General features: G+C 39.2%; 1 protein-coding gene across 1 annotated transcript in view; it reads left to right on the top strand.

Moving 5' to 3' along the window:
- Window positions 1-16,329, top strand: part of KCMF1 (potassium channel modulatory factor 1) — a 56,573-nt gene that overhangs the window by 26,147 nt on the left and 14,097 nt on the right. The window contains exons 2-3 of the mRNA XM_021380946.1: window positions 1,214-1,381; window positions 14,567-14,706. Of these exons, the coding sequence (XP_021236621.1) occupies window positions 1,214-1,381; window positions 14,567-14,706 (308 nt within the window). The remainder of the gene's footprint in view (window positions 1-1,213; window positions 1,382-14,566; window positions 14,707-16,329) is intronic.

Raw genomic sequence — 16,329 nt, 5'->3', positions numbered from 1 at the left:
TTGAAGCAGCTTCTGAAAAAACTCTTCCGTGTTGAGTTTCACGCAAGCAAGATACTCAGTAAGGCAACTGAAGACTTGGCTTCAAGTGTTTGTACTAATGCACAGTGCTTAGGTGCTAGAAATGATGAGGTAATGCCTTAAGGTAGTCCTGTAGGTAGAGAAATGGAAAGAAAAAACGTATAAAATAATGTTGTCCAGAACTCATCAAAATGTGAAATTGGAATTGTTTGATCAAGTAGCAGAGATGTAAAAGAAAAGGCTGATTGTTGCATTCATGTACTGCATGTGTTAAAGCTTTTGTTCAGATGCTATAGAGTAGAGTAGCAAGCACAGTTAATGAGCTGATGCAGGCCTTTTTGTAATTAACACCGATCATCTATCAACTAGATTAAAAAGAAAAAGTGGGAGATTAGAGAAACAAGATCACAGTCTATTCTTTGGAGCTAGGAGTAACAGATCTTAGCTGATGGTGAAAGAGGGTGTGCATAAAAACTTTGCCTGCAGTGTGTGCACTGATTTATTTTGTGGAGGCCTTTAATTTACAGAGTTAACAGATTGAAAACCACAGAAAAAAAGAATGACAACCTTTGGAAGCCGTAAAGTCTTACCCTGACACCTGTAGTATGACTGCAGAGACTGAGCTCCAGACAGAAGTATATTGTAGGCAGCTGATGCAGCCTAACTTCAAAAAAACATGCGCACAAAGAAAACCTCTCGACTTTTCTGTTACTTTAAATAGGAAAAGGCCTTACTTTCTACCCTACACAAAATGTCAGAGATGATTATGTTGCTTTTGAGAAGGAAAATATTAGGAAGTGTGAAAGTAAAGGTGGAGGGCTAGTGGATTTTCGTCAGTGGTGTTTGTTTTTTTTCCCCCTTGGCACACTGGCTGACCGTTTAGTTTTTAAGAGGGTTTGACCTGAGACTCCTGAGTGAATGATCAAAATACCAGGCGTACTACCAAATAAAGCTGCCTGTAGGAGGCTGTGTCTAATCATTCGCCTTTACTTTACTTCCAGAATTCAAGATCTTTGTTTTCAAGAACAGTGTATAATTAAGGACACAAATGTATTTCAAAATTGACCTGTGTATACATAAGCTACATGTTTCAGAAATGGCTGCTTTATTTTTGTTGTTGAGGGAGAACTGATACAAATCTGCTTCCTGAAAAAATGTGTTTACTATTCTTTTAAGCAATTTTATTTGTTTACAGGTGTCAGCTGCGATGCATGTTTGAAAGGAAATTTTCGAGGTCGTCGATTCAAGTGTTTAATTTGCTACGATTACGATCTGTGTGCAACTTGTTATGAAAGTGGTGCAACAACAACAAGGCATACAACTGACCACCCGATGCAGTGCATACTAACAAGAGTAGATTTTGGTAAGTGGTAACTTGAGACTCCAATCATCTGTTGCCATGTTGTGTTAGTAAATGTAATACGGATTTTTCATGTTTCTACTTAAGCATGTTTTCTCCCATTAGCACACTAAAAATAAGAGCACCTTCCCATCTTCTGAAAAGCAGACATTTTTCTTTGATTCTCACGTATAAAAACTCTTACATATTTCTTCTTTAGTCTCCAGCTGATTTTCAGTCTATAAAGTATATTTGATAATAGTGACTACTTCTGAATTCCTATTCAAAAAATGGGGCGTTCTTCCCCACTCAGTATGTTGTAGTTGCAAATAACACAGAGTGGAAACTGAGAAATCCTGATAAGATTCTGCAGAAATGTTATTCTCTGATTTATATGGGATTGTTGGTGCAGCAAGGTAATGACTGGCTGTACTGAATGGAAAAGACTGGTAACGAGGACTAATATGTAATGATCTTGGGATTTGTTTTAAGTTCACTAATTGCAAAATTATTCCTGATAGTAAAACCACACCAATATCTGACAGAAAAGAAATTTTTCTTTTTATATTCTTCTGCATATTTCAATTGTATATGTGTGACAGCAAGGATGAAACTCAGAAGATACTTCTGAGTGAAACCTTTACTCTCAAATGTTGGTGATGTTGGACATGAGATACATATTTATTCTAAGCCCAGAGTACTCACATCTTAATATTTTTTTTAGCTAATCCGGCTGTATTGTTTTTCACATTGAGCTCTTTGGGTACGATGATTTCTTAAAAACTGAATATGATTATTTCTGAAAAAATACAATTCGTATTCAAATTGTCAGCTGAGGCTTTATGAATTGTAGATTTCTTTATGTTCTTGGTAATAACAAGTAAAATCTATTTCTTTATTGATTTAAATATTACAAAACAGCTGGATATAGGAATATACAGTTGCTTTTTCAAAACAGCTGTTTAGATATCTTTTGCTTTCTCTTAATTCTCAGGTCTCTGCTTGTCCTGAGACTGCCTTGTCATGACTTCAGAAATCCAGGCCTTGGGATTTCAGGGTTTGGAAAAGAAAGCATTTAATTACTTAATCGGAAATGCATATAATTATTTTAGCTTGCATGTGTTTCTTCTCAGACATTTTCTGGTCTTATTAAGGAGCTGAAAGTTTTCATGTGACAGTGTGTTAATTCAGAGATCTCATTGCTATTGGAAAAGCACAGTTCAGACTGATTTGTCCCCCCAGCAATTGCTATTCTTGTGTATTACACATGGGCTAATATTACAGCATTGCCATAAACATTAAATGTTCATAAGGGACAGGGAAAAGAGGGCTGAAACATGCTTGCTATATAGCCTTGAATTAATGCTGAATACCAAAACTTTGAATGTACTGCAGTGAGGAAACCTCTTCTGAACGCTTGCCTCTTTTAAAAAAAAAAAGAAAAAAAAAAAAGAAAAAAAAACCTGTCATGAAATCGTAAGAATGTCTTGAAAATATATTTTGTTTCTTGCAGCTCGGGTAGTTCTGTCTTGGAAGTCCTTGATGAACAAGTGTGTCTTTTGGTTTAATGTATTTCATTTGTGTTAAGTCTATGCGAAGAATTCGTAGAGGTGATAAAAGTTACAGTGGAGTGGTATGTAGTAGGATTCTGAGGGCTACTCTTGCATTGTTCAGTGTTTGTGCAGCTATGACGTCTTGAAATAAGAGGAGTAAGAAAATGAGTTTTGGAAGTATTACGTGGCTTGATCTCTGAGCATTGCTCCCACAGAATTGGTGTCAGGAAAGAGCTTAATATGTTTCAGCTCTTCAGCAAGACTACTATTCAGATTAACACTGTAAGATAAGAACAGGAAAGAGTACACTGCTAGATTCTGAATCACTGCAGCAGTGGAAAGTAGAGGGTACCTGAGTGCTAGTGAACTTGCAAACTCTTAGACTAGAAAATGAATTATGAGATACCTATGGATAACATTTTTCTTAGGACTTAGGGAAGACCTGCAATATCTTAAAATATTTTTAATCTACAGTTCCCTGTGGAATGTCAGACATGGGATGTGGCTTTGCAGTATTTTACAGGTGTTTGGAGAAACTGGCAACTTTTCCAAGAGACCTTTTGAAAGAAAGGAGATGATGCAACTTAGAGGATCATTCAGAAAGTTAGACACTGAGGAGTTTTAAGTTTAATTCAAAACTTTATAATGAGTGGTAGAACTAGTCTAAAATTGTCTGTTTCAGAGTTGTCTCAAAAACTTTAGTAGAAGAGCCTGAAAGGCTGTGGGTAGAGTCGTGAATTATGGATTCAGTGGTCCATGACAAATACTATAGTCTGTGATCAAGTTTGATTCAGAAGCGTGAGAGCTATTGTTAATATAAGTGAACTTGATGGTTGAATTTGAGCACTGTACCAAGGAGAAGGAAGCAAAGTAGGGGTTGCTTCCATTGTAGAAGTGACTCAAGCGCATCAGAGGAAGTCAGTGCCGGTTTTCTGATTTTAAATGTGAGAACAGAGATCAGTGAATCACTTGCTCCAGATCTTTCTCCATGTGAGGAAAGGACCCTGGCATCCCAAGTTCCGTTCTGGCCAGCACTGTCTGTTTCAGGCATGCCCAACCTGTGGCCCAGCTGCCTCGTTGTCCTGGCAGCAGCTGTTCCCTGCCAAGCCACCTGGCCAACAATGACTGATGTTCAGTGGAGTATTAAAACTGCCTGTGCTGAAACCAGGACATGGGGTGCAGTGCTAGCTCAAGTTATGGCAAATAAGTTTATGCATTTTGATACACTGCCAAAACACAGTCCTGTGAACAGTGAAGAATGTACAGGTGTGTTACCTGTTTTGATAAAGGATTTTGAGAACAGGTGTCAACATTGCTGGAAAAAATCAATTTTTGGTATACTTACAATTGTATTTTCAGTTGACATAAATTACCAGACTTTGAAATGGAATATTTAGGGTTCTAATCAGACATTCAGCTCAAAGAAAAATCTGATTGTGCCTCTTTACCAGACTTGTATAAAACCTCTCTTACTAGAGAGAAATATCCCTCGCTTCACAATTCCTCCTTATTGATGTCATAGTGTTTTGACACAACATATGTCTGTGAAGAACTGTTTACAAGAATGAAGTACAGGAAGTATGGCAGTAGAGATTGAACCTTCCCACCAGCATTCCATTACTTGTTGCCATGTGACAGATGGCAGCAGAGGGGCAGACTGACAGAATGGTGGCTGACGTGGAAGTGCACATGAAGCAAAGGTGTGTCACTGAATTCCTCCATGCAGAAACAATGGCACTCACTGACATTCATTGATGCTTGGTGATGTTTATGGAGGCCCCACAGTGATTGTGAACACAGTAAGGGGTGGGAGGTACATTTCAGCAGTGGTGACAGTGGCAGTGGGTCACCTCCACTGGTGCAGATTGTCCTGAGTGTGGCACACAGACTCTTGTTCATCACTAATGTTCGTAGCTAATGGTGGTGACTATGTTGAAAAATAATGAAGCTGAGAATGTGCTCTATCAAATTGTGTTACTGTGCTCTGCATCTGTTGTAGTTTCCATGGAAGTAGATAGGAGGCATTTTACTTCTGGAGGCAAAAAGTTGGGCACCCATGGCCTATATGCGGACAACTGTAGAATTCACTTCTGCATGGTGTTTTTAAAGCTGTGAACAGGTTCAGGCTTGCAGTGGATAGTTAATCACATGGACCAATTCTACATATCTGGGATTGCTTCATCCTAGAGGAAAATAACATTGTTTACGTTCTGGTGAATTTTTAGTCTTTGTAGACATAGTAGTAAAGTTGCAAAGCCTATCGCAGAAGATGGACTCCTCCATGTGTTCTGAGTGAGCTTTTGTTGTCATTGTGCTTTTTGTTGTTGTTTTTCTTCCTGGGGGACTTAAAAACTAGTACAGGAGCCCATATAAGATCACTACAAATGAGTAAGAATGCCTGGTGATTTCTGGCAACCAGTCTTCAACCATCATATCTGTGTTTCAGAAACCAGAAGTATGGGCTAGTATTGATTTGGAAGGTAGATGGGGTACAAAACAAATGTGGTATTGTACTTCAGTCCTTACGGAGACACTGTTATAACATGCTTTATGCTTTAACAAACAGGTAAAAATGATCCCTTAACAGGGATAGAGTTTAAAATACACATGATATGAAGCTTCACTTCTAAAACGTAAAATAAGTTCATGTATTTCTGAGAGGTCAAAGAGTACAACTGCAGTAGGTTTGTGTTTAAAAATAGATGTTTGCCAAGTACTGTTGGTCATTGTACTGCTGGTACTGATTAGGACAATGTAGAAGTTCAGAGCAAATTCTATGGTTTTCTTTTTCCTGAAAAAGAATTTTAAGCTGTTAGGATGCTTTATGATTTAAGAATGTGCTTTCCACTTTAATCCCACTGTTGTAAAGGCAAGATAATACAAATTGTTAACAGAATACCCTACCAGAATCCTATTATATTACTTTTATTAGAGTACTGTGTAAATGTACCTTCAGTTTCTACTTCTGGTGCTTATGTCACAGCAGGCCTTGATATCTTTTTTGGCTACACTGGGGCAAAATGAGCTTTTTAAATGAGGAGAATATTAATAATGTGCAATGTGAGTTCTGACTGGATTAACTGGAATTAGTCTTGAGATTTCTGTGGTTTTCAACTGCTAGAACAAGATCTATCTAGTATGTTCATGTTTTGCTAAGTCACAGAATTGTAGAAGAGTCAGGTTTGTTTGGAAAGGGACTCTGGATATCATCTGACTGAACCTTCTGTTGGCAGCAGTGTTAAATGCACTATCCCATCAAGCCAAGCCTAGAATGTTTTCCCCATGGGAGTTTTCACCACACCTAGGCAACCTTTTCCAACATTTAGTGCTCACAGTTGATGGTTTTCTTGTTTTGTTTTTCCCCTTTTATCCATGTGGAACTTCCTCCTGAAGCAGCTCATACCTGCAGGCTCTTACTCTGTCAAGAGAGTAACACTATTTCCTTTTGGTCACTCCAAAAGTAATGCCGCCTATTTAGTTCCATGGAAACTGCAACAGATAGAAAGAGCACAATAGCACTATTTGATAGAGAACATGCTCAGCTTCAAAACACTATTTTTCAACATAGTCACCACGATTAGCTATGAAAATTAGCAATGAGCAAGAGTCTGCATGCCACTCGTAAAAGTCTGCACCAGTGGGGATGGCCCACTGTCGCCACTGCTAAGACATACCATCCACTGCCTCACTATGCTTGTATCACTGTTTGGTCTCCATAAATTTTAAGCAGGCATCGATGAATGTTGGTGGGGTGCCTTTTTTCCATCTGGAGGAATTCCATGACATGTCTTTGCTTAATCTGCGCTTACATGTCAGATGCCATTCTGTCAGATCACCCCTCTGCGAGCGAATTCTCAACTACAAAGCACTCTTTCAGTGCAGCCCCATTGTTAGCAGTGCATCTTCACCAGCCATGAACAGGAACCTACATGCCACACTTGTAAACATGCGCACCAGTGGAGATAACCTACTGTCATCACTTCTGAAATGCACCACCCACCAACTCATTGTGCTAATGTCCATTACTGGTCTTTATAAATATTCATCAAGTGCTGATGAATGTCAGCTGGTACCTTTTTTTTGCACAAGGAGGAAATGCAGTTATGGAACTTTGCTTCATATTCACTTCCATGTCAGATGCCATTGTGTCAGACTGCCCCTTTGCTGCCATCTGTTACACAGCAGCAGAATGTAATGGTGATGTTTATTGGGAAGGTTCAACCTCTACTGCCGTACCACCATCATCAGCCCCTGATGTCATGGGCCAACATAATAAAATAGGAGGCATTTCTTTCAGAGCAGCCTTCTTTGAAGGCTGAGATCGGATATACTTTGAGCCTTCTCTAGGGTTGATGAACCCCATTTCTTCTGCCTGTTTTCTTATGTCAAGTTCTCCAGCCCTCTGTCCGTCTTGGTGGACACACACGTGCAAGTATGCATTCCCTCTGCCCTGTCCAAAACTTCTCAATTTTTTTGATGTCTGTCTTAATCTAGAGATTGTGAAACTGGACCCTCTATACCTGTTGTGACCTAACAGGTGCCTAGTAATGTGAGATAATCAACAACCCTTGATTTGATTGTTATTCTTACTGATGCAGCCCAGGTCATAGAAGAAATAGTTATCAGCTGATCTTAGATTTCACTTACGTTGGCTTTCTTTTTTTCTAGCAAATGTGATTATTGCACTGCATTCATTTGTAGTGAAATGGGAGAGTTGCAGCGAGCTGAGTGGAGATCTTACCAGTTGGAAGTAGATCCCTCCAACCTGTAGAGCAGGACAACATTTATGATTTCCAGAATATTGGAATCTAGTTGACTAATACAGCTTTATAGCTGCATATTTTGTAATAGCATCAATCAGAGGTAATTCTGGTAGGAAAGGACCAGTGTGGGTCTCTGGTCCAACCTTCTGATACAAGAATACTACAGAGCGGGAGAAGGGTTAATCGAAAGCAGCCCTGCTGAGAAGGATTTGGGTGTCCTCATAGATGAAAAACATGATATGAGCCAGAGTGTGCACTTGCAGCCTGGAAGGCCAACTGTATCTGGAGTGCATCAAAAGACAGGTGGCAGCAGGAAGAGGGAGGGAATTGTCCATGTGTACTTTGTTCTCTGTGAGGCCCCATCTGGAGTTCTGCATTCAGGCCCGGAGCCCCCTGCACAGGAAAGATGTACAGCTGTTGGAGTGGGTCCATAGGAGGCCACAGAAATTATAAGAGGGCTGGAGCACATCTTCTGTGAAAACAGACTGTGGGAGCTGGGCTTGTTCAGCCTGGAGAACAGAAGGCTGTGGAGTGACCTCATAGCAGCCTTCCCGTACTTAAAAGGAGCTTATAAGCAGGTGGGAAATCAACTCTTTACATGGGTACATAGTGACAGGACAAGGAAGAACAGTTTTAAAACTAAAAGAGGAGAGATTTAGATCAGATGCTAGGGGGAAATCTTTCACTGACAGGGTGGTGAGGCCCTGGCACAGCTGCCCAGAGAAGCTGTGGGTGCTGCATCCCTGCGGGTGCTCAGGGCCTGGTTGGATGGGGCCCTGGGCAGCCTGAGCTGGTGGGGGGCAGCCCTGCCCATGGCACAGGGTTGGAACTAGGTGGGCTTTAAGGTCCCTTCTAACTCAAATCATTCAATTATTCCATGTTTCTGTAAGCAGGGTTGACTGTGAGGTCAGACGACATTAATCAGAGCCTAGCCCAGTCTTGTACCTCCAGGGATGGAGATGGTTCAAAGCTGTGTTAGAGAAGGTTCGGACTAGACATTCAGAAAAACATTGTTGTTGATAGTTTGACACTAGAACAGGCTTCTTCGAGTGGCAGTTGCCCTGTTCCTCTCTGGTTAAGAGGCATTTGGAGAATGTTCTCAATTATATTTTTGACTCTGTGTCAGTGTCAAAGTAGTCTGACATTTGGACTCAGTGATCTTTGTAGTTTCCGAACAACTGAATATAATGGATTCTGTTCTTTGATATCCTGTTCCACTGCTTGTCTATGCAGCAGGGAAACATTTTTCTGATAACCTATTCCTTCATTAATGAAGAAGTCCCTTCATTAATGCGCCACATTGAAGAACCTGGTTTAGTCCCCTTTGTCCCATCTTTGTAGATGTGGGGGCAGCAAGTGCCCCAAAGCCATCTCTGCTCCAGGACAAACCAGGTCTGGCCTGCTGCTTCTCCTCACAGGGCAGTGCTCCAGCCCTGCCATAAGGGCCGTCTGCTGAGCTCACATTAATTGGTTGATACCTTTCCTCTACCAGGAGGCCTCAGACAGGACACAGGGCCTGGATGAGGCCTGTGCAGAGGGGAGCCCCTGCCCTGCTCATAGTTCCCCAGTGCACAGCTTGCCCTACTCAGCTCTCGTCTGCTGAGGCCCAGCGCCTGCTCCCAGAAATGTCCTGGCGGCACTGCCAATCTCTGCCTGCTCAGAGAAGGCTGGGCACCATTTGTTAAGATTAGTGTCGGTCCCTTCCTTGATGGAAACGTTTATAAACAGAGCGTTCCTAAAGGTTTTTTTCTTTATGTCTATAGCAGAGTATCTAGCAAGCTTCAGAATGGTTTTGTTCAGAAAAAAGCAGCAGAACAGAACAAACAGCAATTCTGAGAGTAATATTTTGAATAATATGATTTCTTAATGATACAGAAATATGTAATTATTTTTAATGAGTTATGTTAACACTGTTTATTTTCTTGAAACATTGTCAAAAAATATTTCAAGTAAATACTCTACAATTTAAGACCAGCATTTTTACTTACATGTATATACCAAATTGAAATGAAGTTGCTCATACAAAAAAAGTAAAACTAAAACTTGTGTCCTTGTAAAGGAATATGTTTAAACAGAAAACAAGTACAAGCTGTTATAAAACATAGTCTTGAATTATCTATATCAAAGACAGATTTTATCTAAGGGAGCCTATGGTACTTCTCATTACTAGCAGCCTGCCAAGTTTCTGAATGTATTAGTTAAAGATTTGTGTTAAATGCAAGTAGTCTGTAACTATAGATGGATGATAACACACAGCTGCTCGTTTTTGCTTCGAGTTCTCACATGAAATTAATTTCCTTCAAGAGCAGCTATAATTTATAAACATAGTTGAGCTTGAAGTCTAACTTCATAAACTATGGTTGTCTTCTTTTTAGACAATATTTTGGTTCTCTTACTCTTTTCATGTTCTTCCCCTAACTAATCAGTAGAGTGGATAATGAATCTTCTCTTGGAATGTGATTTCATCTGTTGGTTTTGGTTTTTTTTATACTGAGCAGCCTTATCTGCCTTCCATATCTGCCTTCTGAGAAGAGGTCCAGAGGAGTTTGAAGAGTTATAGCCTCAGACTTTTTTGTAGGGAGGCTTTTGGAAACGGTCAAAATGCATTATCTGAAAGATTTCTTTGTGGCCAGAAGGGATGATAATTGGCAATGGGCCAGTTGCATCAGAACCATAATATATGGAGCCTCCTCATTTTTCCCCTCCTTATTTTTCAAACTGCTTCTAATCATAAGGGCTTTTCTTAGCAAATGAGCCTAAGTAACGTGACTATGGTAATTACTTTTAGGACTCCTCTCGTACTTGTTTAAATACAATGGATAAATATCCATTCAATAACCTAAGGAAAAAAATGCATAATATCACTTAATCATTAGTCATTTTGTTTTCTTGTAAACTTTAGCTATAGTTTAAAACAAAACATTCTGTATTTTAGGTTAAAAAAGGCAGAAGCTTGATTGTAAACGGTGGAAGAAGATTGATGTTGAGGAGGAAAAAGAATGGAGATATAACTTCTGAAGGGAAAAAAAATTACAGTTGCCAATTACTGCTTTCGTTTCTCATAAGTACTTTTTAAAATATTTTCTTCCAGACTAAGTTCATGCTTATTTGGCATGTATGTTACATATGAGGCATAAAAAGGATGTGGAAAAAAGTGGGATAACATAAGAGAGTGTAATCAGGAAGCTGGAAGAAACTCAAACTTTTAATTTTTATTTTTTTAATTAATAAATGGCTTTCTTGAGATTCTCTACAACCAAGGACCAGGAAGACAGAGTTGGACAGCACTTGTGAAACCTCTCTTCTCTGTGACAGAACAGTGTGTGTAATGCTGGAATTCTTGCCATCTGGACTGAACTAACAGCTTATGGAAGAAAGAGATATTTACCTGCATGCTAATCTATTTACCACTGTCTTCAGATTGGTAATGGCTCCATGTTTTTTGGTCCTTTACTTCAAAATACAAGGAGGCTTTTAGACCACCTAATAATTTCAAGGAATTTTTTGTAGATACAGTAGATACAGAAGTTGCTTTGATACAAGTGTCCTCTAAACAATGTTTGCTCCTTTTCATTAGCTTCCCACTTAGTTGTTGTCTTGTTACATCCAAATTGATATAAAAGGTGCCAGTACTTGAAAATTTACTGGAATAAGACTTCCAGGCTAGGAAGGGTCCTTACAGGAAGAGTGCCTTGATGTTCCTGTGTATGCGTGTGTTTGCTGCGGGGGAGAATCTCAGTTTTCCAATCATTAAATTAATATTGAATCATCATGATGAGAGTCATACTAATACTTAGGGAAATCAAAGGATCAACAGAGTGAGCAGTCATTAGTTTCTAGTGTGTGTGTTTGACAGCATTTTTGCTGTTCTCACAGGTATACAGATTTCTTTGCAGAAGTTATTGCTGAATTACTTTAAGAGAACAGCATAGTGTTTTCATGTGCTGTTTTGAAGTGATTAATTCCAGTTTATGGAATTCTTCATAACTATATTAAGATCAATAAAGACAGTAACAACTTAGGTAATCAGCCTCTTTTCTTAGAATTTGTCCAGAAAAATGTCATGGAGGATTCTTTCATCAGTCATCACTGAAGCATTTTGTATTTATTTATTTTAGTCAACGATCACCTTTAAATCTTTCCCTTTCAAATATATTTTTCTGAATGTGTATTTGTTCCCCTTTGCGAACAGAGACAATTTAGGAACTCTTCAGAACTTTCTGTAGAAACCTTGTTCTTTCTTCATTTGAAACAATGGCATATTTAAATTCTTCATATTTGATTATGCTGCAGCATGTTGGCAGTTTTTTTATACCTCCACTCTTGTTTTCAGCAACATCAGAATAGGAATCCGAATGTGAATCTTGGGGAAACTTTCTTAAGGGTACTCAATTAGAATAATAGAATTAGCTAGGTTGGAAAAGACCTACAAGATCATCCAGTCCAACCATCCACCTACCACCAATATAACCCCACGAAACCATGTCTCTCAACACAACGTCTAAACGCTTCTTGAACACCTCCAGGGATAGTGGCTCTACCACCTCCCTGGGCAGCCCATTCCAGCGCCTGATCACTCTTTCAGAAAGGTAGTATTTCCTAACATCCATCCTGAATCTCCCCTGACGCAACTTGAGGCCATTCCCCCTCATCCTGTCACAACCTCCCTTCAGGTAGTTATAATAGAGAGCGATGAGGTCTCCTCTGAGCCTCCTCTTCTCCACACTGAACAACCCCAGCTCCCTCAGCTGCTCCTCATTAGGCCTGCAATCCAGACCCCTCACCAGCTTTGTTGCCCTCCTCTGAACACACTCCAGGGCCTCAATGTCTTTCTTGCAGCGAGGGGCCCAAAACTGGACGCAGTACTCAAGGTACAGCCTCACCAGTGCTGAATACAGAGGGACAACTACTTCCCTACTCCTGCTGGCAACACTGTTTCTGATACAAGCCAGGATGCCATTGGCCTTCTTGGCCACCTGAGCACACTACTGGCTCTTGTTCAGCTGAGCATCAACCAATAACCTCAGGTCGGTTTTCTCCACACAGTCTTCCAGCCACTCTGCCCCAAGCCTATAGCGTTGCCTGGGGTTGTTGTGTCCAAAGTGCAGGACCTGGCACTTGGTCTTGTTGAACTTTTATCCCATTGGCTTCAGCCCAGCGATCCAGCCTGTCTAGATCTCTCTGTAGGGCCTCTCTACCCCCAGGCAGACACTTCCTGCCAGCTTGGTGTCGTCTGCAATTAAATGTAAATTAAATGTATTTACTGAAGTGGCAGTGGCAACTCCATCCCTAGAAGTTCTCAGAATTAGTTGCATCTTCTCTGCTGTATCTGAAACATTCGCTGTAGCACCTCAGTCTTGGAACCAGCTGATTATCATATAACTTTCTACTGCATGTTCTGTAAACGTGGTTGATTCATCTTTTAGGATGGGAACTTTTTGCTTTGGATAGCTGGACGTAGGTTTCTGCCATTTACACTTGAGAATAAATGAACCTAGATCCGGCACAGTACTCAAACTGTGTGATGCTAAATTTCTTGGACCACTTAAAAATTCTGAGTTTGTCGGAAAGTATTTCCTTTTTGGTATAGCTGCCTATCTGCTTGGTATACCTTACCATACCTGTTAAAAGGGCATCTTTAGTTTCTTACTCTCCGGCACTGAAAGTCTCTGGAAGCCCTTTTTCAGAGCAAGGGAAAGAGGGACTTACTGAACATAAACTCTGTTCTGCGGTGTATTTTATCTGTAGAGCTTTGTTCATCCTGTATCTTTAACTCAATGCTACCATGTTATTAAAACATGTTTTCCTGTGTTGGTTTTGGAGTGTTAGCCCTCAAAACTTAGCTAATATTGTCTGTTAATATAATAGGCTATATATGTATGTATTTTTTAGCTTCAGCATTATCTTTTGTATGGCTACAGAAATAAAAATGCTTCTCTTCCTCATCATTTCCTAAAAACAGGTCACTAGCAGAAGATACAATAAACTTTGGGAAGTGGTGACTTATGTCCACAGAAAGAAATGTTCGTAACACATTAGATTGATATTATTTTGGGATGTTGTTTCAGCTCTGCAGATTTAGCCTTTTTTTTAGTTTATCATACAATATTCATAATTTTGTTAAAGTATTTTGCACTTATTTATGATTGAGTTCTAGAAAAAAGTTAGTAAATACATATTGGACAAATTGCTCAAGAAAGATATGTTTTCTAATCTTGGTATGAATGTGAAGTCTATTCATGTTTCCTGTAAAATACATAACTTCTGCAGAGGAAGAGAGAGGGAAAACATTATTTATTGCATAATTTTTTAGATCGTCATATGAGGTATGGAGAACTGTTACGTTAGCAGTTTGAAAGTACATGCTTTTGTCAGTGCTTGACGTCAACACATACTGCTGAAACCAGCATGTAGCAGTTAGATTTCTTTCTTGTATAATTTCTATATTTAAATATTTCTGAAAGTTCTTACTACTAAACAATTGCTTTGTTATGGCACAAATTCTGATGTATGGGGTCACAGAAGACATCTCAAATCTAAACCTGTGATTAAAAAATACCATAGTGATGTTGTACTGAGGACAGCAAGAGTGATAGAGTGAAGATTTGGCAGCAGCAGAGGACTCTTTGCTTCTACTGACTATTAGGAAATTATATTGTGTTTGCTAATGAAAATGAACTGTATCCTGGTGATTTTGTCAACAGTAATTGAACGCTTCTTGAATATCAGCATATGGCCTCTGTGAAGAGTTAAAATAGCAATTTCAGTTAAATTCCACATTAATTTGTCAGTGATACTACATTCAAGTACATTTGTAAAGAAAGGCTTACATGAATAAAGTAATTGACTGTAGTGCTTTGAACTAACTTCTATTTAAACACTTTGTATTCCAGATTTGTACTATGGTGGAGAAGCTTTCTCTGTAGAGCAGCCACAGTCTTTCACTTGTCCTTATTGTGGAAAAATGGGTCATACAGAAACAACTCTTCAAGAACATGTTACTTCTGAGCATGCAGAAACATCAACAGAAGTGGTAAGAAGCATCAGAAATCTTTTTTTAATTGTGCTGAAAATTCATTGAAAAGAATATTCAGGAAAATGGGCAAAATGTCTTTCTTGGAGCATGCGTTCTTTTAAATGCTTGTGAAGAAATCAAACTTCATGGCGACATCAGATTTTTTTTTTTGTTGGGGGGATATCCTCAGATGATGAGCTTCCTTTTTACTTCTATGGTTGCTGCAAGTTACGCTGAGGTAAAGGTTGATACGTTCAGGAGCTTATGCTGTAAGACAAAAATTAAAGCATTCTTGTGGCTGTTCTTCCTTTTTACAACCAGTGTGCAATTGCTCAATGAGTTTACAGTGTTGGGTAAGACCATAGCTATGCCAGTCTTTTGTAACTGTAAAATGGAGGAGGGCATGCAACAGAAGCTGTAATTCTTCTGTAACTTGCTCTCAATGCAGCAGGTGGAGAGGGGGTGTATTCTTCATCTCTGAACTGGTAGAACAGTTGACATGATTGAAAACACACTTCTTTAAAGTACCTTTTGGGGTGTTTATGTTGTATTAGTCCCTACTGTCCCGATTGCCTCTCAGAGTAGGTAGCAAGGCTAACAGAATGACTTTCAGCATGCTATTTTCTAGTTGACTTTTTTCACAGATTCCTAGAAATACGTGATTGCTTGAAGTGGATTACTCATTTGTTAAAACACTGTGAAGAAATTTCTCATAGGGTTCTCTGTTCTGATCTTCTGGTTATTTGCTTGCTTTCCAAAGAATTCTTTCGGAGAGAATGAACCCTTCTTTCAAGCCTGTTAAGGATCTTGAGTGGGGGAGTGCTAAGGGAGGTAACTTGATAGTTTTGAAGTTCTGATCTTTCTTGAAAAGATAAGTGAAACAATTTATTTCTGTCAGTGGCACTACAGGATTGTAAGTTACCGTACTGATACACTTGAAATTTTAATAATCTAGATTTTTTTTTTAGCACTCCACCTTACAAACATACCATCAATTGAAGATTCATGTTAGGATGACTTTTCTTTCATAGCTATGTATTGCAGTTCTTATTTGCACCACTTGATGTCAGTGGTATTTTCATAACATGGTATTCAGCTTCCAGGTTTTTTAATTTGGCATACCCTTGTTTGCAGCTGCAGCTTCTAGAATTCAGTATGTAAAGCCTAAATTTGTGAGCCTAAACACCTGCTACCCTATTGATTTCTGAAAAAGTTGTATGTGTTAAAATGAGCCTTTGATTTTTGTGAGTCAGCCTGCAAAAACAAAATTTTTATCCTGATTCAAATAATAAGAAAAGGCAGGATTTTAATCCTTTAGTATGATTGCATATGTTTGTGCCAAGTATTGCTTCTGAATGTTTAGTGTGCAAAAAACATAAGGCTGTTTAAGTGCTTGATAGTGAAAGACAACAATGTGACTAATGAAGAAAATCTTAAGATTCTAAAATTATGTGATCCTGGGCATTCAAGCAACTATTTTTGCTTATGTCCTGACCTTTTAGTCCTTGCTGTAAGTCTTGCTTTTCAAAGGTAAAAAGCATCTCCAGGGATGGAATGTTTTTTTATTTTGCTTGTGGTCGCTTTTTACTCCTTACCTATCTTTCTAAAAGAATAAGTCAAAGAATTCTGGTCCACTGGTGG

Source organism: Numida meleagris, chromosome Z (genome assembly GCF_002078875.1).
Source record: "Numida meleagris isolate 19003 breed g44 Domestic line chromosome Z, NumMel1.0, whole genome shotgun sequence".
In the NCBI taxonomy this organism is placed as follows: domain Eukaryota; kingdom Metazoa; phylum Chordata; class Aves; order Galliformes; family Numididae; genus Numida; species Numida meleagris.
The sequence above is the reverse complement of the archived record's forward strand: the minus strand, read 5'-3'. Positions and strand labels throughout refer to the sequence as shown.